Consider the following 25086-nt stretch of genomic DNA (forward strand, 5'->3'; position numbering starts at 1 on the left):
CCAATTGCTGCTTTTCTACTCTTCTTGTAAATTAGCATCCATACTGTTCCTGGGCTGCGGGCATCCCTGGGTCCCCTGAAGGCCCCTTTCCTACATCCTGCTAGTTGGATGGACAATCCAGCTACTGAGACCCCAGCTTCTAGAGGCCCTCAGCAAAGGCCAATGGCCCCTCCAGGTGGGTCCCCCAAGCAGATGCTCCCTACCCTGGTCCCCCTAGCCCCTGCCAGGTGTGGACCCTCTTGCCAACCAGGAGAGGAAAGGGAAGGAGTGGGAGGGTCTCTGTGGCCATATTTGCATGAGGCCAGCCAAAAGCAGATGGTCAGGGTTGGGGCTGGGGGAACGTGGCTAGCCCACCACAGCTGGTAAGGAAATGCGGAAAGTGAGGGTTTAGCAGAATCTACTCTGTGAGGAGGCTGACGTCCAGCAGTGGAAGCACTGGAGAAGAGGGAGATAAAGACAAGGGAGGAGAAGGCTGAGAGGCGGGAGGGCGAAGAAACCGGGCCTGGGGAGGGGACAGGAAGGAAGAGGGCCCAGTCCCTGCTGATGCCCAGAAACGGCCCCTACCTCTAAGCCCCACCCTGCACCCCAAAGTCCTCTGACCTCTGGGGTTGGGAATGCCAGAGCTCTAGCCTGGGTTGGGGGAGGGCCAGCTGCAGAGTGGCCCCAAGTGCCTGGGTCCTGTAGGAGGGACTCAGGACCCTCTCTGTGCCCCTGAGCAGGACTGAAGAAGGCACAGTGGTGGGAGCAGGGACGGGACCAGGACCCCAAGGCCCTCTTCTGCAGAGCTGGCTGAATGTCTGAGGACTCCAGGGCCAGAGGTGTCTGATGGCCTACCCGTTGGACACAGCTGGCATGGGCTTGCCTGTCCTGGAATTCAGGCTGAACGCTCCTATTCTGTGGAGAGAAAGAGCATGTCGTGAGCTGAGTATCCCCGTCCTGAGGGGCCAGAGCTCTCGGCATCACCAAAACTCTTGGAGACAGGTTTCTGTTCTGGATCAAACATCAGAATAGGTCCAAGAGCCACAGGCCAGGGGAAGGAGAGGTATTCTTCCCAAACCTAACAAGGTGAAGCCTTGGGCAACTTCACCTCAGAGGTTCTTGGGGTGTGTTTCCTGGACAAGCAGCATCACCTCCCCTGGGGACGTGTTACACATGGAAATTCTCGGGCCCTTGCCTGGACCTGGGGTTGGAGCCCAGCAGTCTATGAAACCAGCCCTCCAGGGGATGCTGGTGCCTGCTTCAGTTTGAGAACCTCTGCGTGACCTCTCTGAGCCTCAGCGTGCAGGCTGTGAAACGGGGAGATTGACCTCGTGAGGTCACAGAGACGAAACACTGTCTGGCCCAGAACAGACACCCATTGGAAGGAAGCCATTCATAGGTCTAGCCAGGGAAACAACTAAACTTGGCCATGTGGAAGCTTCAGTGGGGGAGTAGGTCCCCTCCTTCACCAGCACCCTGCGTCTCCACATTTTCGATCCTGTTTGACCTTTAAAGCTCCTCCCACTGGCTCCTCCCCAACCCAAAGTCTTTCTCCACCCCCCGGAAGGTGTGCCCCTCCACCCCTGGAGGGCCAGGGGGCAGCACAGACCCAAATAACTCAGGTGCTTTTGACCCAGGCAGTTGGGAGCTGAGAGGGACAGACACACACTGACTCCTGGGATCCAAATTCTATAAGCTTCAGAGCCCTCAAACATGGGATTACTCCCTATTCTCAAGAAATGATAGCTATTTATCACTATATTCCGTGAAGCCAGAGGATGACACCTTTTGGGGGACAAGGAGGACTTTCTGGGGGCTCTGAAGTTTCCACATAGTTGTTGGGGGTCAGAGACAGGGCCTGGGAAAGAGAACAGCCCCCGCCCCCCAATAACACATTCTGCAGTTACTGATCATGATGAGGGGACAGCGTCCAGTGTGAAATTGGCAGAAGCCGGGGCGGGGGGGCGGTGCTTTTCTGCCCACCCTACCCTGTGACCTGAATAAATGTCCCAGTTTGCAGGCCTCTCTTGCCTGGGCCCTGCTCCTGGGGGTTCCTGAGAAACAGGGACAAGAGAGGTCACCCCACTGCGTGGGCAACCCTGGCTGGTCCCTTAAGCCACCCCCAGGCTCCACTGTGAGAAGCCTTGGGACTCTTCATGGCAGAGCCTGTTCAGTGTAATAGTTTCCCCCTAAAGCACTGAAAACCCTATGATGCAGGGGCAGGGTGGGGTGGGGAGGGCTTCGCCATCCGAACAATCTGAAGGCTACTCTATGTGAGCAGATCCCTAGGTTCAAATCCTAGCTCTTCTACTTCCTAGCTATGTGGCCTTGGGCAAATCACTTCCCTCTCTGGGCTTCAGTTTCTTCCCCTATATAATGATGGGGTGGGGGTGGGAGTGGACTACATAAGGTCTCCGGCCATTCTAAGGAATGTGGGGCTCTAATAAGTGAGCCGAGGTCCCTCCAAGATAATTGGGTTAAACGTCCTGCAAGGCCCTTTCAGTCTCCATACTTCTGACTGCCCATGATGACCGGCTGACGGCTTGCCCCTCCCCTGAGCTAGCCCTCAGCAAGGATGAACAGCAAGTTGGACCATCACTGAGGAAGCAACCCAGATAGCCTCCACTTCCCTGTATACTTACGTGAGGGACTTCTCCAGGCGGCTCCCAGGGGACCCCACAATCTCTCCAAGGGTGCAGAAAGCCTGGCCCAGGAAATCCTGCACATCCAGGGTGCAAAAAAGACCACTGTCACCCACTAGGCTCACAGTCGTCCTGCCTCCCCCATCACCCCACACCTGGATATACGAGGGCTCTGAAATGACAGGATGTAGCGTCAGACACACACTCAGTGTCATAGTGAAGCCCAAGGCCAACTCAGAGTTTGGCATTTAGGAGATTTTCAGAATTGCTGGGCAGGTGCTGGCAGAACTCACATGTTTGGATAAATCAGGACTCTTGGAGTCAACATCATACCTGCAGGGAACACAGAGAGATGGTGAAGGCAGCTGGGGCAGCCTGCCCTGAACTGTCTGGCTTCTTGAGCTGAGCCAGAACCCATGCTCTCCCCAAACCAGGCACTAACACAGTGGACATTTCTGGGAGTAATAGCAAGGAGACAAATATGGTAGCCTTCTAAGGTGCTAGACCTGGTGTGTCTTTTGATCTGGGTGATAAATGGATATCAAAATGCATCATGGGATTGGGTTTGAGCACTTCACTATATATAAGTTATGTTGTTGTTTAGCCAATAAGTCATGTCCAACTCTTTGCAACCCCATGAACTGCAGTCCTCCAGGTTCCTCTGTCCATGGGATTTTCCAGGCAAGAATACTGGAGTGGGTTGGCATTTCCTTCTCCAGGGGATCTTCCCAACCCAGGGATCGAACCCCCATCTCCTGCATTGGCAGGTGGATTCTTTACCACTGAGCCACCAGGGAAGCCCAGATGTAAGTTGTGTATGTGTTAGTCACTCAGTAGTATCGGACTCTTTGCAACTCCATGGACTGTAGCCTGCCAGGCTCCTCTGTCCATGGGATTCTCCGGGCAAGAATACTAGAATGGGGTGCCGTGCCCTCTTCCAGAGGATCCTCCCGATCCAGGGATTGAACCTGTGTCTCTTGTGTCTCCTGCATCAGCAGGCAGGTTCTTTACTACTAGTGCCACCTGGGAAGCTGACTTCCCAGCAATCGGTTGCATTGACTGCCCTGGGCCTCGAGTCCTCCTATTCCTCCCCCTACTTTTGTTTCCTTTTACTGCATTTTTTTCCCTTCGCTCCCTCTTTGCCAACCCTTGTTCCCCATTCCATCCACAATTCTCTGGGGGCACAGTCCTTTCTAACCACCCTATACCCCGAACAAAACAACAAAACACTCCTCCACCTACTCACCAGACTGAAACCCCCCTGTCACCTTTAACCTCAGGAGAGGGGCACTCTGCATCCATGTGATGAACACATAGATGCTTTGAGTCTGATCAGCCAGGTAACCTCAGCAGGAGGGGAAACTGGAGGGGACCTGCCCCCAGAACCAGCTTTGACAGAGGAAGAGTTCACTGGGGACTTGGGCTCCCTGGAGGCAGAGCTGGAGTTGCCCCCAAGATCTTCCTCAACCACCCGCCCCAGAATCAGGTAGCTTGCCCAGTGCCCTTCCACACTAGACAAATGGGGGGGTGCCTTTGTTGCCTCTCCCCACCTCTCTTCCATCTCCTGATGTGGGTGGGGCTGGACTTCAGCTAATAGTCCCTTTTCTCCCAGGTCAACCCTGGGCTTCCTCTGATATGACAGATCTCTTACCTTCCCGAGTGAGGAAACTGCTGCCCCAACAAGAAGTCCTGGAGCCCCACCTCCCAACCGTGGTTCCCTCCCCAGCTCCAACCTCAGCACCATCTTCTACTTACAGGTCAAAACGGAGGTTCTGCTTCTCCTCGAAGAAGTAATCCACGATGAACTTGCGCACGAAGTCGGGATTGAGTGTGTTGTCGATGACTTCAGTGCGTCCAAACTGCAAGAGGAGAAGGGGCGTGGGTCTTGCAGCCAGGCTGGAGGGACTGGACTCAGAGACTCTCCAGTCCTGAACCCAGTAGTAATGGAAACCACACCTCTTCCAGCCCCTGACCCCACCCTCATCCCCTCGTCAAGGAGAGAGCTCCCTCATCTCACAGTGGAAGCCATCTACCTTTGGTTCTAATCTCCACTGCCATCCCCTTACTCTCATTTTCTTTACATAGGTTCCACTCAAGTGAGAGAGTGTTTTTTCTGTTGGCTTTTTTTTGGCTTGTGGGATCTTAGTTCCCCAATCAGGGATCAAACTGGGATCTTTAGCAATGAAATCACAGAGTCCTAACCACCGGATGGCCAGGGAATTCCCAAGTGAGATGGTTTTGATATCTGGACATCTGAGCAGGCCCCTCACTTGCCCACCTCCCTGCCTTTGCCTATGCTGTGTCCTTCACCTGGCCTCCCCTTCTCGGCCAGTGGCGTGTCCTCCACTCTTCCAAGGTCCATTGTTAATGCTGCCTCCTCCAGGAAACCGTCCTGATTCAACCAGACACCTCTCTGTGAGCACACTGAACTTGTGCTACCTCTATGACTACCTTCCTTCTTGGACTCATTTCGATTTAGGCGTACTGATTTGATGCCCTGATGGTAAAGGCAAGGCAGAGACAGGGGCTGTGAGATCTCTGAAGATCCCTTCTCCTGGTGTTCATGCCCTTGTGTAATCCTCTCCCCTTGAACGTGGACTGGAGTTAATGGCTCGCTTCTAATGAAGATTGGACTAGAACACAAGTCACTTCTGAGGTTATGTTATAAATGACTATGGCGGGGCTTCCCTGATGGTCCAGTGGTTAGGATTCTGCCTTCTATGCAGGGGACATAGGTTTGATGCCTAGTAGGGGAACTAAGATCCCACATGCTAGCGGGAAACTAAGCCTGTGATGCACAACCAGAGGAGCTCCCATAACAAAGGATCACACCAAAGACACAGCACGGCCAAAAAAGACTATGGCTTTGTCTTGGGCACCTTCCCTCTCTCCTGCTCACTGTGATGAAGCCAGATGCCATGGTGTGAGCTGACCTATGCAGAGGCCCATGTGGAAAGGAACCACGATGGCTATCAGCCAACCCACCCCTGAGAATCTGAATCCTACCAAAAACCACTGAAGGAACTTAGAAGTGGGATCCTGCCCCAGCCCAGCCTTGAAAGGACTGAGGTCCTGGCCAACGCCTTGACAGAAGCCTTGTGAGAGACCTTGAGGCAAAGGATTCCACAAAGCTGAACCCAGATTCATGACCCTGTTGTTTAAGTGGCTAAAGTGTGTTAGTCTATCAGTAGTGTCTGACTCTTTGCGATCCCATGGACTGTAGCCCGCCAGGCTTCTCTGTCCATGGAATTTTCCAGGCAAGAACACTGGAGTGAGTTGCCATTTCCTCTTTCAGGGGATCTCCCCGACCCAGAGATTGAACACGAATCTCCTTTGTCTCCTGCATTGGCAGGCAGATTCTTTACCACTGAGCCACGTGGAAAACCCCATGTGGTTTCCCATGCTAATGCTTAAGGACTCAGCTCCCCAGAAGTCCAGCTCTCCAACTCCCGCAGTTCGCCTCATATCCCTATGACTGCACTCACCACACGCCCTAACCGTGATCTACTCTTTTCATCCCAATAGATAGAGCTTCTCAAGCAATGGGAGGATCCAAGTTTTCCTCATCTTTCACAGATGATTATAGCACCAGCAGCTGCTGTAAACACTTTGCACCATATTCCTTTAATTAATCCTTTTATGGTAGGCTTCCCTATTTTATGGATGAGAAAATGAAAGCACCGAAAAGCCAAGTAATTTGTCTAGAGTCATAAGGCTAATAATTGCTGACTTCAGGCATTCTGGCTCACGTTCTCTAAGCATGTTGCCCTACATGTAAGGTTCTGAGAGCAAGGACAGCAGAAGCCCACTGCTCCCAGTGACTGGTGCAGAGTAGCTACTCATTGTTGAATGAAGTAAGATCGAAGGAGGAAATGGATGAGAGGGTTTGAGTTCCAACTTTATCACAAGCTGATTATGTGACAAGATCAGAGACTTTCAAGGCCTCAGCTTCCTCATCAGAAGATGGAATATAACACTACTTGTTCTGGGACTACCCTGGTGGCCCAGTGGTTGAAAATCAGCCTACCCAACCTGAATGGGAGGGGAGTTTGGGGGAGAATGGATACATGTATACGTATGGCTGAGCTGCTTTGTGATTCACCTGAAACTATCACAGCATTGTTAAGTGGTTATAACCCAATAAAGAGTTTAATAAAGGTTTAAAATAAAATCAAAAAGAATCTATCTGCCAATGCAGGGGACACGGGTTCGATTCTTGGTCTGGGTACCATGGCTACTGAGCCTATATTTTAGAGCCCATGTGCCACAAGAGAAGACATCATAATGAGAAGCCTGTTCGCTGCTGTTAGAGAAAGCCTGAGCACAGGAACAAAGACCCAGAGCAGCCAAAAATAAATAAATAAGAACACTACTTGTTCTGCTTGTTTCTTTGAGTTATCCAATTCAATTCAATGATGAATTCAACAGTTTTCAAGCACTTATAAAGTAGGCCAGGCAGCGTGGTGGGTCCTGGGCTACAAAGATAAATAGAATATGAATCCTATATTTCAGGACTCCTCTGTCGTAGGTGAGACAGCTCAGACTCAAATAATAACTACAAGACAGTGTGAGAACAGTCATCACAGAATTACATGCAAAGGTCTAAGGCAGGGTGCACTCCTCTGGCTGGGGAAGCATGGAAGTCATTGAAACGTACCAAAAAGCAGATCCCTGGGTGTCCTGTTTCACATACCAGTCCAGGTATCTGATTTCATAGAGCTCTGTATCTTTCATTACCTCTGAGCTTTTTTACAACTCTGTAAATTACAGAAGGCATAACGTAATGCAAATGATTCTTATCCACAGAAATGCAAATAAATTTCCCTCAGTGGAATGCAATTGATTATTTGATTATTACCCAGTGGATTTGCATCTATTTGTAAATTCATCTCAGCATTCGTGATTGTGTATGTGCTCGCATTGTTGGATTTGAACCAGTAATAACATCTTACTGGTTCCCTCATTAATGAATAAGTTGAATAAAATTTTGCTACGTGTTCAACTTATATTTCTGTGGGAATCATTATTTTATCTTTAAAAATGTATCCTTTAACAAGAGATTTTTCAAAATAACCCATGCTCGGAATTCCCTGGTAGTCCAGTGGTTAGGACTCTGCCCTTTCACTGCCAAGGGTGAGGGTTTGATCCCTGGCAGGGGAACTAAAAATCCCACAAGGCTTGAGGCAGGGTCAAAAAAAAAACAACAAACCCATACTCAAGCCCTACCACAGGCCAATTAAATCCAAGTCTCAATGGGTGGGGTCTGAACAACTGTATTTTTTAAAAGTTCCCTACATAAGTTTAAGGTGCAGATGGTGTTAAGAATAGCAGATTCTCAGTAGGAACACAGGGTCTTCCCAGGTGGCACTAGTGGTAAAGTACCTGCCTGACAATGCAGGAGACATAAGAGACGCAGGTTCAGTCCCTGGGTGGGGAAGATCCCCTGGAGGAGGGCATGGAAACCCACTCCAGTATTCTTGTCTGGAGAATCCCATGGACAGAGGAGCCTGGAGAGCCACAGTCTGTACGGACAGGATTGAAGCAACTTAGCATGCATGCAGGATGAAGGAAGAAAACTAACATTTATTGAGCCCCTTACTGAATAGTCAGTAGATTAAGTGGATCTTTATAGTTGAGTTATTTCAAATCCTAAAAGATGATGCTGTGAAAGTGCTGCACTCAATATGCCAGCAAATTTGGAAAACTCAGCAGTGGCCACAGTACTGGAAAAGGTCAGTTTTCATTCCAATCCTAAAGAAAGGCAATGCCAAAGAATGTTCAAATTACCTCACAATTGCATTCATCTCACATGCTACCAAAGTAATGCTCAAAATTCTCCAAGCCAGGCTGCAACAGTACATGAACAGTGAATTTCCAGATGTTCAAGCTGGATTTAGAAAAGAAAGAGGAACCAGAGATCAAATTGCCAACATCCGTTGGATCATCAAAAACGCAAGAGAGTTCCAGAAAAACATCTACTTCTGCTTTATTGACTACTCCAAAGCCTTTGGCTATGTGAATCAAAACAAACTGTGGAAAATTCTTCAAAAGATAGGAATACCAGACTACTTTACCTGCCTCCTGAGAAATCTGCATGCAGGTCAAGAAGCAACAGTTAGAACCAGACATGGAACAACAGACTGGATCCAAATCAGGAAAGAAATACGTCAAGGCTTTATATTGTCATTCTGCTTATTTAACTTCTATGCAGAGTACATCATGTGCAATGCTGGGCTGGATGAAGCACAAGCTGAATCAAGATTGCAAGGAGAAATATCAATAACCTCAGACATGCAGATGACACCACCCTTAGAGAAGGAAGTGAAGAAGAACTAATAAGCCTCTCGATGAAAGTGAAAGAGGAGAGTGAAAAAGCTGGCTTAAAACTCAACATTCAGAAAACTAAGATCATGGCATCCAGTCCCATCATTTCATGGCTAATAGATGGGGAAACAATGGAAACATTGAGAGACTTTATTTTTGGGGGCTCCAAAATCTGTGCAGATGGTGACTGCGGACATGAAATTAAAAGATGCTTGCTCCTTGGAAGAAAAGCTATGACCAACCTACATAGCATATTAGAAAGCAGAGACATTACTCTGCCAACAAAGGTCCTTCTAGTCAAAGCTATAGTTTTTCCAGTAGTCATGTATGGATGTGAGAGTTGGACTATAAAGAAAGCTGAGCACCGAAGAATTGGTGCTTTTGCACTGTGGTGTTGGAGAAGACTCTTGAGAGTCCCTTGGACTGCAAGGAGATCCAACCAGTCAATCCTAAAGGAAATCAGTTCTGAATATTCATTGGAAGGACTGATGCTGAAGCTGAAACTCCAAAAGTCTGGGCACCTGATGTGAAGAACTGACTCACTGGAAAAGACCCTGATGCTGGGAAAGATTGAAGGCAGGAGAAGGGGATGTCAGAAGATGAGATAGTTGGATGGCATCACCAACTCGATGGACATGAGTTTGAGCAAACTCCCAAAGATGGGAAGCCTGGCGTGCTGCAGCGCATGCGGTCGCAGAGTCGGACACGACTGAGTGACTGAATTCATCTCATCCAATTCTCACAAAAACTCTGTGAGTTGTTACCCATTTTGCAAGTGTGTGCTCAGTCATTCAGTCCTGTCCGACTCTTTGTGACCCCATGGACTGTAGCCCACCCGTCTCCTCTGTCCACGGGATTTTCCAGGCAAGAACACTGGAGTGGGTTGCCATTTCCTTCTCCAGGGATTTTTCAAGTGAGCAAACTGAAAATCAGAGGTAAGTAACTTGCCCAAGGTCACAGAGCTAGGCAGAGCTGGGTCTAAACCTAAGTATGTCTAACTCCAAAGCTCCTTATGTTTTTTCCTTCATCTAACTGCCAAGAGTCCTCAAGCATTATGAAAGCCAAGTAAATATAAGGTTTACTTCACAAGCATTTATAGAAATTTCCCTGTGTGCCAGTCACTGGGGAGGGCGTCGAGTTGAATTAAGACTGGGTTCCTGCCCCACCCACCAAATTCCATAACAATCTTATAACCTGTAACCCTGGTTCCAAAAGAGTTCCCGAATTTTCCTCTCCTGCCTTTGCTAATTTTTAATACCTCTTGTCTTCAGATGCAAACAAAATTTCTCCTAATAGCTTTCTAAAATGTAGACTATTCCAGGAAAACACCCAGGTTCCAGAGAATCCTCATTTAAGAAAGGGACCTACCTCCTCCTCAATACACTGCCTTCCTCTCTCAAACACATTAAAAAAAAAAAAAAAAATCCCTCCGGCAGGATTTTATATAAAAATCCCAGCCCAGAAAGAGCAAGCATGCCTTTGTGCAGCCTGCCTCCTCCTTCCACTCCTGGCAGAGACTCCAAGGAAAACACCCATTAGGGAAGATGACAGCGCTGCTTTTAAAACGGCACTCGAGGCTTCAATAGAGGGGAATTCCCTAGAGATTGATCTCTGCCAGAGAAGAAAATGGAGTTCCCCTGGAAACAGGACAGGGAGGGGGACTCCAAGGGCACCCAGTATCTCCTAGAGCAGGAAAGGGGGCAAGTGAGCCTGGCTGGGCGGTGATGAATTACCGGGACCCGGAGTAATTAACATATGCATATTACAAACTACCGCGTATGGAATCTTCAACCCAGGGATTTACTAAAGATGTTTTATAGCCTTCATTACTTGGGTTACTAACAATGAAAAGAACGTGAAAACTTGGATTTAAAACATCCAAGGAGCCACCGGGTCTCTGTCAGACCCAATTTACACTTCTATTCATGATGGTCAGAACACAGATGAACTGATAGTTTTGGGGGTTTTTTGGTAATCAATTTGGCTGTATTTCATTCTACATAGAATTAGAGCACTTTCAAGCCTAAGGGACTTGGAGAGATGAAGTGCTAGGGAACTAGCAGTGGGAAGAAAGCACACAGAGGCTGGAGATTTGGCTCTGCTGGGGGGCGGGATGGGGGGGAGGGGGGACGGGGGAGTAGGTTAACCCCTCACCACCCAGAATCCGGAGCCAAGTCTGCCAGCTCCCAGGAAGGACCTGAGCCGCTGAAGCCCTTTGTCCATACTTGGTCTCTAAGGATGGGAGGGGGCCTGACACTGCTTATAGTCTTGGGAACAGACCACCGAACACTGGGGGCCTCAGGAACTCTCTGATTAACAAAGCTGCAGGGAAGCCCGAAATCTGCTTTGTTTTACCAAGTGATTCTAATGCAGAGAACCCTAGAGAATTGTTGGGTAGGTGGCAAGTGCAGGACTGAGCAGGCTGGGGTGTGAAACAGGGGAAGGGGCTGAATGATTGGGTGGTGAGGGGACTGTGACCCCACTGACAGGGACAGCCTCCCAGAGGGAAGAAAGAGAAAGCACAAATGGGAAAAAAAGCCTGGAAATTCAGGGTGTTTACCCTCTGAAAAGCTTACTTCTTGTCCTGGCAACCAAACCCAGTGGGAAAAGCTCCTGATGCGTCACAAAAGATGCTCCCAAGGGGCCCTAAAACCCCTATGACTAAGCCCCAAGAATATCAATTAAGCAGCATTAATTACATATCATAAGTTCCAGCGAGGCCCTCAAAGTGGGGAGGCAGACTTGGAACTTCTCTGAGGACCAAATTAAGTGGCTCTCAGGGGTTGTGCTACACAGAGAAGTGGAGATTTATGGGGGCGGGTGGGGAGCTGCACTGCCACACTGTCCTGGGACAAGGGTCAGTGCAGGGCTGGGATGGAGAACCTAGGACGGTCAAGCAAGGTCTTCTCTTCCCACATCCAGCTACAAGGCAGGCCTGAATCAAGATAGGGGTGTCCCAACCTGCAGGCGGCACTGGGCTGGCGGTTAGGCCTAGACTGCTTTGGAGGCTTGTTCTCTTGCTAAAGAGAGGAGTGCTACCGCCCTGGCCTGCCCAGCTCCTTCTCGGTCCTGCCCTACACTCCAGGAGACTGTTTCCCACCAAACTCCATCATCCGGTTCCCTTGCCCTGGGGGTTCCAGTTGGGTTTGGCCAGAGGGTGGCTCAGTGGTAAAGAATCCGCCCGCCAATGCAGGAGATACCGGAGACTCTGGTTTGATCCCTGGGTTGGGAAGATCCCCTGGTGTAGGCAATGGCAACCCACTCCAGTATTCTTGCTGGGAAAATCCCATGGACAGAGCCTGGGGGGAGGCTGCCGTCCATGGGGTCACAAAGAGTCGATACACACTGGCAGATGTGAGGAGAGAGAGGTTGGGCTATTACTTCCGGTTCCCGCCTAGTCTCAGCACCATGGTTCTGGGAGGGGCTGCTTCCCGGCTGACCTCACTCACCTCCCACTCTCACACAGCAACACTGTCTCCTCCCGCTGCCCCTTCAAGCCTGGGAACAGCTCCCTGTCTTTGCCAGGCCCGGAGTGTGGCACCGTCCCTTGTGGGTGTCCTCAACCTCACCCACACCTTTGAAAGAAATCCATTAAATCTCTTCAGTGAAACCAGTTGACTAGAATTCTCCTTCCTGCTGGGCCCCTGGCTGATATATTTTCTCTCTCACAAACACATTCACACACTCATACAATTTCCATCTTTAACGGACCATAAACCAAGAACAGTCCCCACCTCCACCCCATTCTTCTCAGACACTGTAACATTCCTATCACCAGTCTGTGACTCCTGTCAGGCAGCCTAGATATCCAAGGTCCGTGACAGCCCTCTGGGATACAAGGTCCCAGCACAGCCATCCCACCTGTGAGACTCTGTGGGGACTCTCAGGGACCAAGGCTCCCATCACAGCCTTTACTTTGTAGAAAGTAGACATCCTGGCCCCATCCACACAGGTGCCTGAGAGCCCAGCAGGGAAGGGCAATTGCCAGATTAGAACCCACTCTGAGGGGGCTGTGATGCCCTGAAATTGAATGCAAATGTCTGTACATGTACTCATTTTCTGGGGAGAGAAGCCATGATTTTCATCAATTTCTCAAAGGGAAGCATATCTTCAGAAAGCTTTATAAATCACTGATTCAAGCTTTGAAGACAGATCTTAGGGTTTCCCACAAAAGGCAATAAAGTAGTTAATACAGCAGTCTGAGGCCAGACTTCCTAAGTTCAAATCCTGGCTCAGCTACTCACTGACTGTGTGACTTGGTCAAATTCCTTTGTTAGGGAACCGCGGACCGAAATTGATCACATTGGTCAGGCACAATGATAACCACTTGCATGAGCTGCCTCACAACAGGAGGTCCCGATAAGGAACATGGTGCTACAGTTGAAAAACTAATCAGTAGAATTCAGGAAGGGCCAAAGAGTGAGGAGACGCCAGCCTATAATATGTCCTACCAGTCTCCCAGAATCCTTTGAGCTGGAGTCCTCCCAGAATATTGGCTGAGACATGCACACATCACCAGGAAGGACCCCGAATAAGACCAAATAAGGGCCAAGCAAGATGATTGGTCAGAGAACCCAGAAATTAATCCCATCGCCATAAAACCTGGGCTTCCCTGGTGGCTCAGCTGGTAAAGAATCCGCCTGCAATGTGGGAAACCTGGGTTCAATCCCTGGGTTGGGAAGATCCCCCGGAGAAGGGAATGGCTACCTACTCTAGTATTCTGGCCTGGAGAATTCCACGGACTGTATAGTCCATGGGGTTGCAAAGAGTTGGACACGACTGAGCGACTTTCACTTCCACTTTCCATAAAACCTAAGACTGTGAACCCGTGGCAGAGTAGTTCTCCTGGGTTCCCTTAACCGGTTGCTCTCCACCTGGGCGCCCCTTCCCAATAAAGTCTTTTGCTTTGTCAGCACATGTGTTTTCTGGAACAATTCATTTCTGAGTGTTAGACAAAAGCCCACTCTCAGGCCCTGAAAGGGGTCCCACCTCCTACAACACCTTCACCTCTCTGAGCCTCAATTTCCCCTTCCATAAAATGGAAATGACCATTTATCCACACTTCATAGGGTTGTCAGAGCATTATTAAATGATTTAGTGTATGTGATATACTCCAGAAGGAGAAGAGGGCATCAGAGGATGAGATGGCTGGATGGCATCACCAATGCAATGGACATGAAGTTGGGCAAATTTGGGGAGATGGTGAGGGACAGAGAGGCCTGGCGTGCTGCAGTCCGTGGGGTCACAAAGAGTCGGACACAACGGGGCGACTGAACAACAACGACATACTTAGAGGAGAGCCCGAGGCATAAAACATCCTCAGTAAATGTATAAGTCCATGCTCTGGTTCTTCATAAATCCCAAACCCTGGTGGCCAAGCCACCCAGGAAGTATATGTCTCCCAAGTCTCTCAACTTAGCCCTGTCTCTGAGATGCTCCTGGCCCTGACCACTAACATTTCCTACTCACCCTCCACACCTTAGAAGGTCTCGGTCCTCCATCTAAAGGGGTCCTCTGTGCTTGAGTCCCCTGGAGGCCCCACTTTTATGTGGTTTCTCTCCAAACATCTTCGACATACAGGGTGAGGCCGAGGGGAAAATGCGGTGCTGGCCTTTTGCTCTTAGAAACCAGCTGCTCCATTAAGATCCAGGCTCGGTCCTTCCCGTGGGCTCCCCTCAACACCTAGCAATGCCCCCAGGCCTCCGTTAGAAAAAGGCAGTAGGATGTGTAAAATGTGCTTAGCCACCCAGGCCTAGAGAAGAAAATTCAGTCTGGGGACTTCCCTGGTGGTCCTGTGGTTAAGAATCTGCCTTCCAGTGCAGGGGATTCGGGTCTGATTCCCGGTCAGGAACTAAGATCCCACAAGCTGCAGGACCAACAACCAGAGTGAAGCTTCCTACTGCAGCTAAGACCCGAGACTGCCAAAAATAAAGAGATATTAGAAAAAAAAAAGAAAATCCACTCTGCTCACTGATAGAAAAGGGAGGGCAGGAAGCTTGTACAAGGAGGCTGCTAGTGGTTATGGAGGGAGAGAGTCCTGGCCCGCTCATCCCCAGCTCAGACACTGGAGATGCAGAACTAGGCCAGCCTGGAAGAGGCTCTCTCTGTTGCTTTCAGATTTCTAAAACCTAGTCACTTTCTTCTCCCTCACAACTCTGTTGGGGCAGTGACAGCAAGCAGCTCAGGGATGTCTCCCAATTTGTCAGGCAGCTCCATGCAGATGACCCTGGATGCGGGGCCCCGGGGGCTGCAGCCAGGGAGGTATAGAGGGGTAGCCAAGCCAGTGGCCCAGGAGCTTCACACTGGCCAGGGCTCTGTTACTTCTTATCTATGTAAGACCACCTGGGTAACCCCTCAGAGAGCACATTTCCCCATCGATAAAACAGAGCCTCCTTCCTTCTCCTGGACAAGGCTAGAAAGAAATGTGTATGGAAGGCTGCCTGGAGCATCTGCCGCCCAGTGGGTTTCAATACTGACATCAACTGTCGCCAAGCCCTACCAGGCGCCAGGGGCTCAGTGTTCTCCCCAGATTAACTCATCTAATGTTCATAATACTGGGCTTCCCTGGTGGCTCAATGGTAAAGGATCCGCCTGTAATCAATCTTCATAATAACTCTATGAGGCAGTACTATCATCACCGTCATTTTACACATAAGTAAACTAAGATAAGGTTCAGAGAGATTGAGATACTTGCCCAAGGTCACACCGCAAATGTCTGGGACGAAGAGGATTCAAACCCAGGCAATCTGGCTCCTAGTCAGTTGGGAGTTGGTCCAGTCACTTACCAATAAGAGGTTAATACTGTGAATGAGGCTAGGACTATGTCCTATCCAGTCTTTGCCCCAGCTCAACCACTGAACTGGCTTTCCAGGTGGCTCCAGCGGTAGAGAACCTGCCTGCCAATGCAGAAGATATAAGAGATGCGGGTTCAGTCCCTGGGTCGGGAAGATCTCCTGGAGGAGGGCATGGCAACCCACTCCAATATCCTTGCCTGGAGAATCCTATGGACAGAGGGGCCTGGTGGGCTACAGTTGATAGAGTCACGGAGTTGTACACGACTGAAGCAACTTATTATGCATGCAACCCCTGAACATCTTCAGTGCTTACTGTCCCTTCCATCTGGTCCCTTCCATCTTCTTGTGGGGCTGAGTGGTACAGGTGAATGCCCCGAGCTATTCCTCTGCTCAACTCTTACCCCACCTCTAATCCCTACACACACACACATATACACACATACACACACACACCATAGTCCTGGTCCTTCCTGTGATTTCTGTAAATATTCACTGATGAACAGCTTGACCCAATGGCTCAGCGGGTAAAGAATCTGCCTGCAATACAGAAGAAGCAGGTTTGATCCCTGGGTGGGGAAGGTCCCCTGGAGGAGGAAATGGCTACCATTCCAATATTCTTGCCTGGAAAATTCCATGGACAGAGGAGCCTGGTGGGCTACAGTCTATGGGGTCACAAAGAATCAGACAAGACTGAGCACATGGCACACACAGCAAGCTGACTTAGAACTGAAGATTTTAGGGCCAGAAGGAACCAAACCCTCTCAACCAATGAGAAGAGAGAGGCAGGGAAGGGGAAAAGGGGTGCTCTGATGGAGGTCACACAGCTGATCAAGAAAAGGGCGGTGACAGGAGCCCAGGCCAGGTGGAGCTCTGGCTCTGAGCAGTGCCCTCGTGTCCTGGAAGCCTGTGGACACCCCCTGTCCACTCCGCACCTCAGGTTTCTTCCTTTCATCAGATCGGCTCATCATGACATCTCATCTTCAAAAGAATTCCAGACATCCACGATTTCATTTAACGCCCCCACCGACCCCCGGGGAGATGACTTTATTACCATCCCCATTTTACAGATGAAGAAACTGAGCTCCAGGAGGTCGGAAGAGAGGGCCAGGGCCCCCAGGGGTGACAGAGGCACTGTGTCCCGCAGTGTCCACTCACCACCAGCCCCTGCCTCAGGAATGAGTGGGTGGCTCTGCAAGCCCGAACAACCTTAATGACCGCTACTTTACACAGTTCTTGCCTTTTTACAAATTACAGCTAGATGAAGCTTCAGAGACCTCCCCTCAGCTGCGAGGCCCCCGGTGGCTATGTTGGCTTGGACAGAGGGAGGTGGGAGCTGACAGACTGCCACCAAGCTGCCCACCCTTCACCAGCTGGAGTCCCCCTATAATTCTCATACATTACTGATGTCTCTTAACAGGGGATTCTAAAAGTTTCACTGCAGGGTCCAACCCCTGGACCCTCATGAATCATGTTCACCGGGATTAAAATTAGAGGCCCGAAAGCTATCTGATTCAAACAGAAATGGGACAGGGGAATCTGCTTGGCATTGCAAACATGGGACTGGGTGGGCACCCAGGGCTGGGGAGAATGGCCAGAGGTCTGGGCATCAAGAAGGAGGGCATGGGCTGAGGGATAGGGCACACAGCATCCGGCCCCCTGCCAGGCCTGCCACCGTCTCGGGCCTGGAAATTTCTCTCAGGTTCTCTCGTGGGAGGGGTCCAAGATTCTGTGGCCACCTCTGCCTTGGAGAGTGAGGAGAACCAGGCCCAGAGAAAGCAAGAGTCTTACCTAAAGTCACCCAGAGCCAACCATGACTTCTATGGCCTCCCAGACCACTTCCTGCTTTGGTAAGGCCTCTAGGTGAGAAAGGGCAAGGGTGGAGAGAGGGAACCTGGGGCTCCAACGGCCTTCCTGGTGATCAGGCCTGAACGAAGAAGGTTCCCCATCTGGCCTCAGACACTGGCAGTGGCCTGTGAAATTTTACCAAGCTTTATAATAAAAGACATCCTGCCAAAAAGCTTAGTTCCTAATTAGTCATCATTCCAGATAATCTGTTAAATTGTCCCAGCTCCTGGCGGAATGGTCCATTCACCAAGAAGCCTGGCTGCCAAGCTGCTGGTGAAACACCCTCCCCTGGCTTGTCCTCCGGGTCCTGCCTAGGCCGCTGGGTCTTGGGTCTGGCTATAGTACTTTTAGGGGAGCGGGGGAGCCTGAGAAAGCCTGCCATAACAGCACCTATTCCTTAGCACACCCCAAAATGTCTACGGTTCCTATCAAATGACATCCAGATACTTGAAGTGACTGCAGCAGTGGTTCCTTCCTGATCCACCATCAGTGAAATGATACCATAGGTGGTGTCTCATTTATGGCTTCTTATAGGAAGAGACATTATGAGCATTTTCTATGTGCTAGGCACTTTATATGAATCAATTCCTTTAATCCCCACAGCAGGCTTGTGAGCCTAAGCACTTGCTTAAGAGCCCCCACTGGGAAGGTGGTGGCCTCGATTTGGACCCAGTTGCCTTGACTTCAGAGCCCACGCTCTCAGCAGGTTAGCCGCAGCGCTGTGAAGTGTGCCTGGACGCTAACGCCAAAGAGTAAATAGATTTCTCAGCTATCAAGGGACCTGGCCTAGATCCTTGGGGTTTACTAGAAAGGCTGACTCCTTTTTCTAAATGGAAGCGTAGGCTTCTGTCTAATGTGTGACACAGAACTAACAAACACCTCTGGCTGAACGGGGGAAGGGGCGGCAGGAGCCACTCACAAATTTCACAGTCGGCCCCGGAGGCACCACCTCAAAGCCTAGAGCTAGAAAAGCCCATTTTGAAAGTCGGTGGCCTGGGCAGATGAGAGGAGCAGAGCCTCGGACTCAGAAGACCACAGCACGTCCCGGCTCTGCCAATGTCTAGCAGTGTCTGGGTGAAGCAGGGACCCCCCTCCATGTCTCGGCTTCCTTGTCAGGGCTGTGGTGAGGGCCACAGGGGATAACGGGGTGCGGTGATGTGGGGACTGCACGAGGCAGTAGGAATGTCCGTCATCCTCCTCTTGAGGATCAGCAGGACCAGGGACAGAGCCACCCCACAGCTTTGCCTGACTGTGCTGCATCACCATCATCATCATCATACTTAAAGTGTTGAGCACGGGACTTCCCTGGCGGTACAGTGGATAAGAATGCAGGGGACACGGGTTCGATCACTACTTTGGGAAGATCCCACAAGCCACAGAGCTACCAAGCCTGTTTGCCACACTACTGAAGCCCAGACGCCTAGAGCAGGTGCTCTGCACCAAGAGAAGCCACTGGAACGAGAAGCCTGAGCACTGCAGCGCAGTCGTCCCTGTTCTCCACAACCAGAGAAAGCCCCCGCACAACACGAAGACCCAGAGCAGTCAAAAATAAAATGGATTCATAAAAAAAAATTAAGCATTGAGCACAACAAGGCACTGAGCTGAGTGATTCTGTCATTTCGTCCCATCACAGCCAAATGAGCAGGCATCAGGGTCCCAGAGTCCCATTTGCTGATGAAAAAAAAGTAAGGCTCAGAGAGGTTGAGAAGTGGAAAAGTCAGGATTTCAAGAGATACGGTAATAATGCAGGTTCTAAAGCCTAAGACTGGGAGCAGATATCTGTGGCTCCGCCTGGTCCCTCCCGGAAGCAAGGCCTTTGTCCTGGACTGCTTGCTGCTGATGACAGGGGTCAAGACCCTTGAAATTCAGCTGAAAATTCAGGAACAAAACCCACCAAAGGCTGCCCAAGGAACCCAAGGCTCAAGAGTGACTGTTATTTATTTGGCTGCACCGGGTCTCAGCTGTGGCACATGGGATTTAGTTCCCTGATCAGGGATGGAACCCAGGCCCCCTGTATTGGGAGTGTGGAGTCCTAACCACTGGACCAACCAGGGAAGTTCCCAAGAGCAGCCTTTCTTTGCAGAGGCAGATTGCAAAAAGGGGAGAGTCTGGAAAACCAACCCCATTGTGGTGTCGTAGTCTTCCTCCTGGAGAGGCTTGTCTCTTGCTCTGGGCTTTAACAATAATAATGGTCCACTTGTCACTTTCCATCTTTTGATAAAGGTCTAAGTTTTATGATGAGGGCCAGGTCCTATGTTGGTCATCAGGGATCCCAAACTGGGCTTACAGCCTAGTGGGTGGAGGGTCATTTCATTTCACTCTTAAACTCTTGGCCATTGAATCAACCTGACCCCACTGCCGGTGCCCACCCCCTCTCATCCCAGGAGTTCTACAACACTGCAAACTCTCTTCCTGCTTCTGTCCTTTCCCCTGAAATCGTCCTGCACACCAGGGACAGAGCTGTCCTTCTGAAACACAAGCCAGGCTACATCACTCCCCTGCTCAAAACTCTCAAATAGCTTCCCACTGCACTAAGAGCAGTGTCTGAACTCATACATGGCCTACAAAGCCCTACAGAATCTGCCCCTTCAAGCTCTGTGACCACACGGCCCATTGCCTTTATCGTTCACGCCACTCAGATGGTACCGGCTTTCTTTTGTCCTTTGAGTACAGAGAGACTGTTCCCACCTTAGGGCCTCTGCACTTGTTCCCTGTCTGGAACCTCCCACCCCCAGACTTAGGCATGGCACTACTCAACGCTCAACTCGGCAGGGCCTTGCCCGATACCCCTCTAACTAAAGCAGCTCCCTTCTCCCGGTCACTCTCTATCTCATTACACTGTCTTATCTTTTTCACAACACTTATCAATCAGTACCTGAAATCAATTTCCTTGCTGACCATCCTAATCCTCTCCAGTGCAGGGACTCTGCCTGTCTTGCCCTCCACTACGTGCCTGGACCAGTGTGTGGCATATAGTAGGTGCTCCATAAATGCCTGTTCCCTGAATGCTCACTCTGGAAACCGTGATTACATTTAAGACTGCAGACTCCCAACAGGACTCCCAGCAGGCGCCACCCTTTCTGCTCCTTTCCTCTCAAGCTGATTGCTAACCTCTTTCCAGCACACCCTGGGCCACAGTCAGACTGAGTCACAGCCATCATGTGAATGCATGCAGGCCATTCACACCCTAGGCTTTGCTTTTGTGAGGCCCCATTCCTGGAATGCCCTTTCTTCCTCCCACCATCCTTTGAGTCCCAGGTATGGTGCCATCTCCCCCGGGAATTCCCCTTGGATCTCTCCCTGCTGTGAAGTGCTGAGAATTCCAATCTAAACTTCTTGGGAAGCTCTTGGACTAGTTGTAGTCTGAAACCTGGGGCCTCGACAGGATCTGATCCAACACCCTCATCAAGATCAACAAAAGGAGGCTTTTCAATCTTTCTGTGTACATTTCAGTTCTCCACTCCCTCTCATCCCAGGAGTTCCACAACACTGCATACAGTCTTCCTGCTTCTGTCCTTTCTCTTGCAATCATCCTGCGTACCAGGGACAGAGCTTCCTGTAAGGCCTCTGAGAGCAGGGGCCTCCCTGCTACCCTCTGTACCCTGGAGGTTACCACAGTGTCTTACTTGAGTGACTTCCCTTCTCTTGGCTTCCACACCTGAGAGAACGTATATAAACCGCCTGGTACATTGCCCAGCATCCAGAGCCCATCAGTGATCTACGATCAAGAGCTATCTTTTACCAAGTGCCTACTTGGCTTCTCTGCTTAGCCTATGCTGTACAGTGTGGTGCTTAGTCAGCTATGTCTGACTCTTTGCGACCCCATGGACTGTGTAGCCCGCCAGGCTCCTCTGTCCACGGGGATTCTCCAGGCAAGAATACTGGAGGGGGTAGCCTACCCCTTCTTCAAGGGACCTTTCCGACCCAGGAATCAAACTGGGGTCTCCTGCATTGCAGGTGGATTCTTTACCAGCTGATCTAACAGCAAAGCCCCCAACCTACCCTGTGTTATCTCAAATCCTTAGACAATCGAGCAGGTGAGTATTGCTAGTTGCCCATTTTACATGTGAGTAATCTGAGGTTCAGAGAGGATAAATGTCTGGTTCAGTCCACAGAGCTCCAAGTATCAGGGTCCTAAAACAAACCCAGGTTTGTCTGGCTCCTAAAACTGCCCAGGACCCCACCCCCACTGCACGGTCTGGGCATACTCTGTACCTGTTACAAGAGTTGTTACAAGGATCAGAGATGATGAGTCTGAGATGCTGGGTACACGGCAGGCACTCAGTAAAGGAGGCCTGTTGTTATACAGACTTTCTGTACATCTTGATTGATTCTTTGGGTAGCTTAAATCATCAGTTATCAGGGAGCAATCTTGGCTGCTAAGATAGGGGTGTCTAGGGAGCTCAGAGAGAGCTGAAGGTGGATCAGAGTTGGATAAAGGCAAGAGCATGGTGGAAAATTACCTCTGGAGGGACAGAGTGAGAGTGGGCAGTACCCCAGACTGGGGGCTCTGATGCTGGCTGCTGCAGAGACAGGGTCAGAGCAAAGGAGAGTTTCTTCCCTAAGTGGGTACCAGGCCCTGAGGTAGGAAGAAAAAGCTTGGAGTCAAACAGCACAGGGTTTTTTCTTTTGTCTATATCACATGATTTTAAATTATTTTTTAATGAGTTTCATCCACCCTACAAGTGGGAGTTACATTGGAAAGACCCTTATTAGGAGGTTTCACCTTTAATACACTATCTTCTGGGCACTGGAGAACCATATTAACAGAGGGGTGTTAGCAATGATTTTTCACAGCTAACAGGAAGGTGTAGAGAGACAACTGGTTGGTTAGAAGGTCTGTACAAGTATTTAAGTGCTTGAACGAGCAGGGAGCAAAACTCAGCAGAGACCAATATGACCTCATGCCTTGGGAGTGGGTCCGGGATACCCCAGGTTCTCCCACAGATGGAGGCTGCTGTGGCCTGATCATCACCAACCCTGGAGCATCCCCTCGGCCTGCCTCGAGAAGCCTCTCAGGTTAGAGGCAGGCCCTGGGACCTCTCTGAGCTTGTAAGGACAGGTGTGTGACTAGGGACCACTTGCTAATATTAGGTTAGAGCCTAACCTTAACTGTCAGACCATGTGAAACTGCCAATATTTTCAAACTGCAAATCTGAATGATTCAATCTGGGCTTCCCAGGTGGCGCTAGTGGTAAAAGAAGTCACCTGCCAATGCAGGAGACGTTGAGTCGCAGGTTGGATCCCTGGATCAGGAAGATCCCCTGGAGGAGGACGTGGCAACCAACTCCAGTATTCTTGCTTGGGAAATCCCTTGGACAGAGGAGCGGGCTACAGTCCATAGGGTCGCAAAGAGTTGGATGTGACTGAAGTGACTTCGCATGCATGCATGGTTCACTCTAACACACAGCACACGTGAAGAAATCAGCCTGGGTCCTGATTTCATGGTTATGTAGGCCCAGTGTCAAGGCTGAGCAGAAACAGAGATGTGCCTGACCCAGCCCTGACCGTGGGGACAGGTGTCTCCCATAATGGCCCGGCAGCTGTGGACGGCCAACCAGAGTTAGGAGGCTTCATAATAGATTGAGTACCAGCCCGACATGATGAAGTGTATGGCCGTGCACAAGTTGCTTCCCCTTGCCCCGCCTCAGCTCCTCTCTGTGATCTGGGCCAATCACATCTCCTCTCTGTGGCTGCAGCGTTAGGGTAGGGATGAGCGAGCAGAACACACAGCAAGGGCTGAATCCCTGGTAGCTCCTATCTTATGGCCATTTTTAGGGGAGTCCAAGTGGGAGAGGCTCTAACCCCAGGCTAAGAGGTTGATGTCTTGTCTCAGAGCCTTGGGAAATGGGTGAATTCCTGAGCTGTGATTCAGAGAGTCTTTGGAGGCCAGGAGAAAGCCTATTCTGTTCAGGAGGAGCAAGAAAGGAGACTTTGGGGATGAATCTGGGGGTCACCTTTGGGGCCAGAGGCAGGGAGGATGATCAGGGTCTGGAAGGGGGGATGAGGCACACAGAGAGGCAGGGTTTCATGGGCAGACTGAGAAGACACCCCGGATAAACACCGCAGGGGACAAAGGCACCCTCGAGGCTGGGAAAGAGCTCCTGTGCCACCAGCGGTCCCCATCCTGGTGGCTGGTACGCCACGCTGCAGTGCTCTGCACGTGACACAGGCATGACATCCCGGTGTCTGGCCTTTCCTGAAAGAGCCCCTCCTGACGAGGGTCCCTCACATGCAGGGTTGGGAAGCCCCCTCCCCCAGGAAGCCCTCATTCCTCGGAGCCAGTGAGGTCCCACAGCCTCTGAGGAGGGGACTTGAGTTTCCCAGGAAGCTTGCATATTACATACAGAATGCTGGCTGTCATTCATGAGTTCTAGATGCTGGGAGGGCATGTTGGTTTGATTCCCAGGGTCTCCAAGTGTGGCCGTTCCCACTATGAAGAGCCAGGTGCCCAAGCTGGGCAATGATATTCTACCATTGATAGTTCACAAGCATTATCTTAGTCCTCCCAAGAAGATCTCCTAACCTCATTCTACACATGAGTAAGATGAGACTCAGAGAAGATAAATACCTCACCCAGGTCACATAGCAAATCTCAGAGTTGGGATGGGAACGCAGGGTTTTGGACATCAAGTTCAGGGTGTCATCTGACAAGTCGTTTGACCATTATTCATGATGTCCTTTGGGACTAGATCAATCTGGGAAAAGGTCTCAAGCGGAGGAGCACAGCACTCCATTTCACTCAACCCCTATCACTTGTGTGGACAAATGACTGCAGCTGGCGCAGGACCAGAAGGCAGAACCAGGATGCTGAATGCACAACCATAATTCAACGTGATCGTCAAGGACCATAACAACAGACTGGATCTGCCAAATGACACATAACAGAGGTAACTGTAAAACCTCACATCTAGGTTCAACAACGCAATTGCCAAATCTGAGCTGGAGGAATTCTGTTCGGATAGCAGCCCATGTGAGAAAGATCCAGGAGCCCCAAAACTCAGTATGAGATAAGTCAAAGACATCTGTCAAAGAGGCCAGTGGAATTCTAGACAGTGTTGACAGACACATAAACCTTGGAAACAGACCCACAGAATGCACGATCATCTAGTCCAAGACCTGGTGAGGAGACAGCCAACCCACGGTGCTCTCAGCTAGAGAAGGGGACAGAGCAGGACACACACTTTGGAAAGAACACTGACAAACAGACATGTGTTCCAGAAAGTGTGCCCAGACTGGCAAAGGGACAAGAGACACTTAAATAAAGAACGACTTTGAGAGAAAGGGTCACATTCTAAGTCTGCCCCAAAGCAGACTAACAGGGCCCTGTGAGCTGTCCTCAAACACTGAAAGAACATGTGGGAGAGAAAACCAGCTTATTTTGCACAAAGAGTATGGAATTAGGAACAAGTGGAATTTTGCCCTTTATATATAATTCTATTATAGTTCTGACGTCATGCGCAGAAACTCCTTTCACATTAACCGCTCTGTGCTGCAGTTTC

General features: G+C 50.2%; 1 protein-coding gene across 4 annotated transcripts in view; it reads right to left on the reverse strand.

Moving 5' to 3' along the window:
• CPNE5 (copine 5) overlaps nucleotides 1-25086 on the reverse strand; it is a 103796-nt gene that overhangs the window by 55800 nt on the left and 22910 nt on the right. For all 4 annotated transcript variants that reach the window (XM_005223321.4, NM_001205639.1, XM_059880270.1 and 1 more), the window contains exons 4-7: nucleotides 4377-4480; nucleotides 2915-2954; nucleotides 2622-2698; nucleotides 835-894 (exon numbers count right to left, since the gene is read on the reverse strand). In XM_005223321.4, coding sequence (XP_005223378.1) covers nucleotides 835-894; nucleotides 2622-2698; nucleotides 2915-2954; nucleotides 4377-4480 — 281 coding nt within the window. The remainder of the gene's footprint in view (nucleotides 1-834; nucleotides 895-2621; nucleotides 2699-2914; nucleotides 2955-4376; nucleotides 4481-25086) is intronic.

The sequence above is a fragment of the Bos taurus genome, chromosome 23 (assembly GCF_002263795.3).
Source record: "Bos taurus isolate L1 Dominette 01449 registration number 42190680 breed Hereford chromosome 23, ARS-UCD2.0, whole genome shotgun sequence".
Classification (NCBI taxonomy): Eukaryota; Metazoa; Chordata; class Mammalia; order Artiodactyla; family Bovidae; genus Bos; species Bos taurus.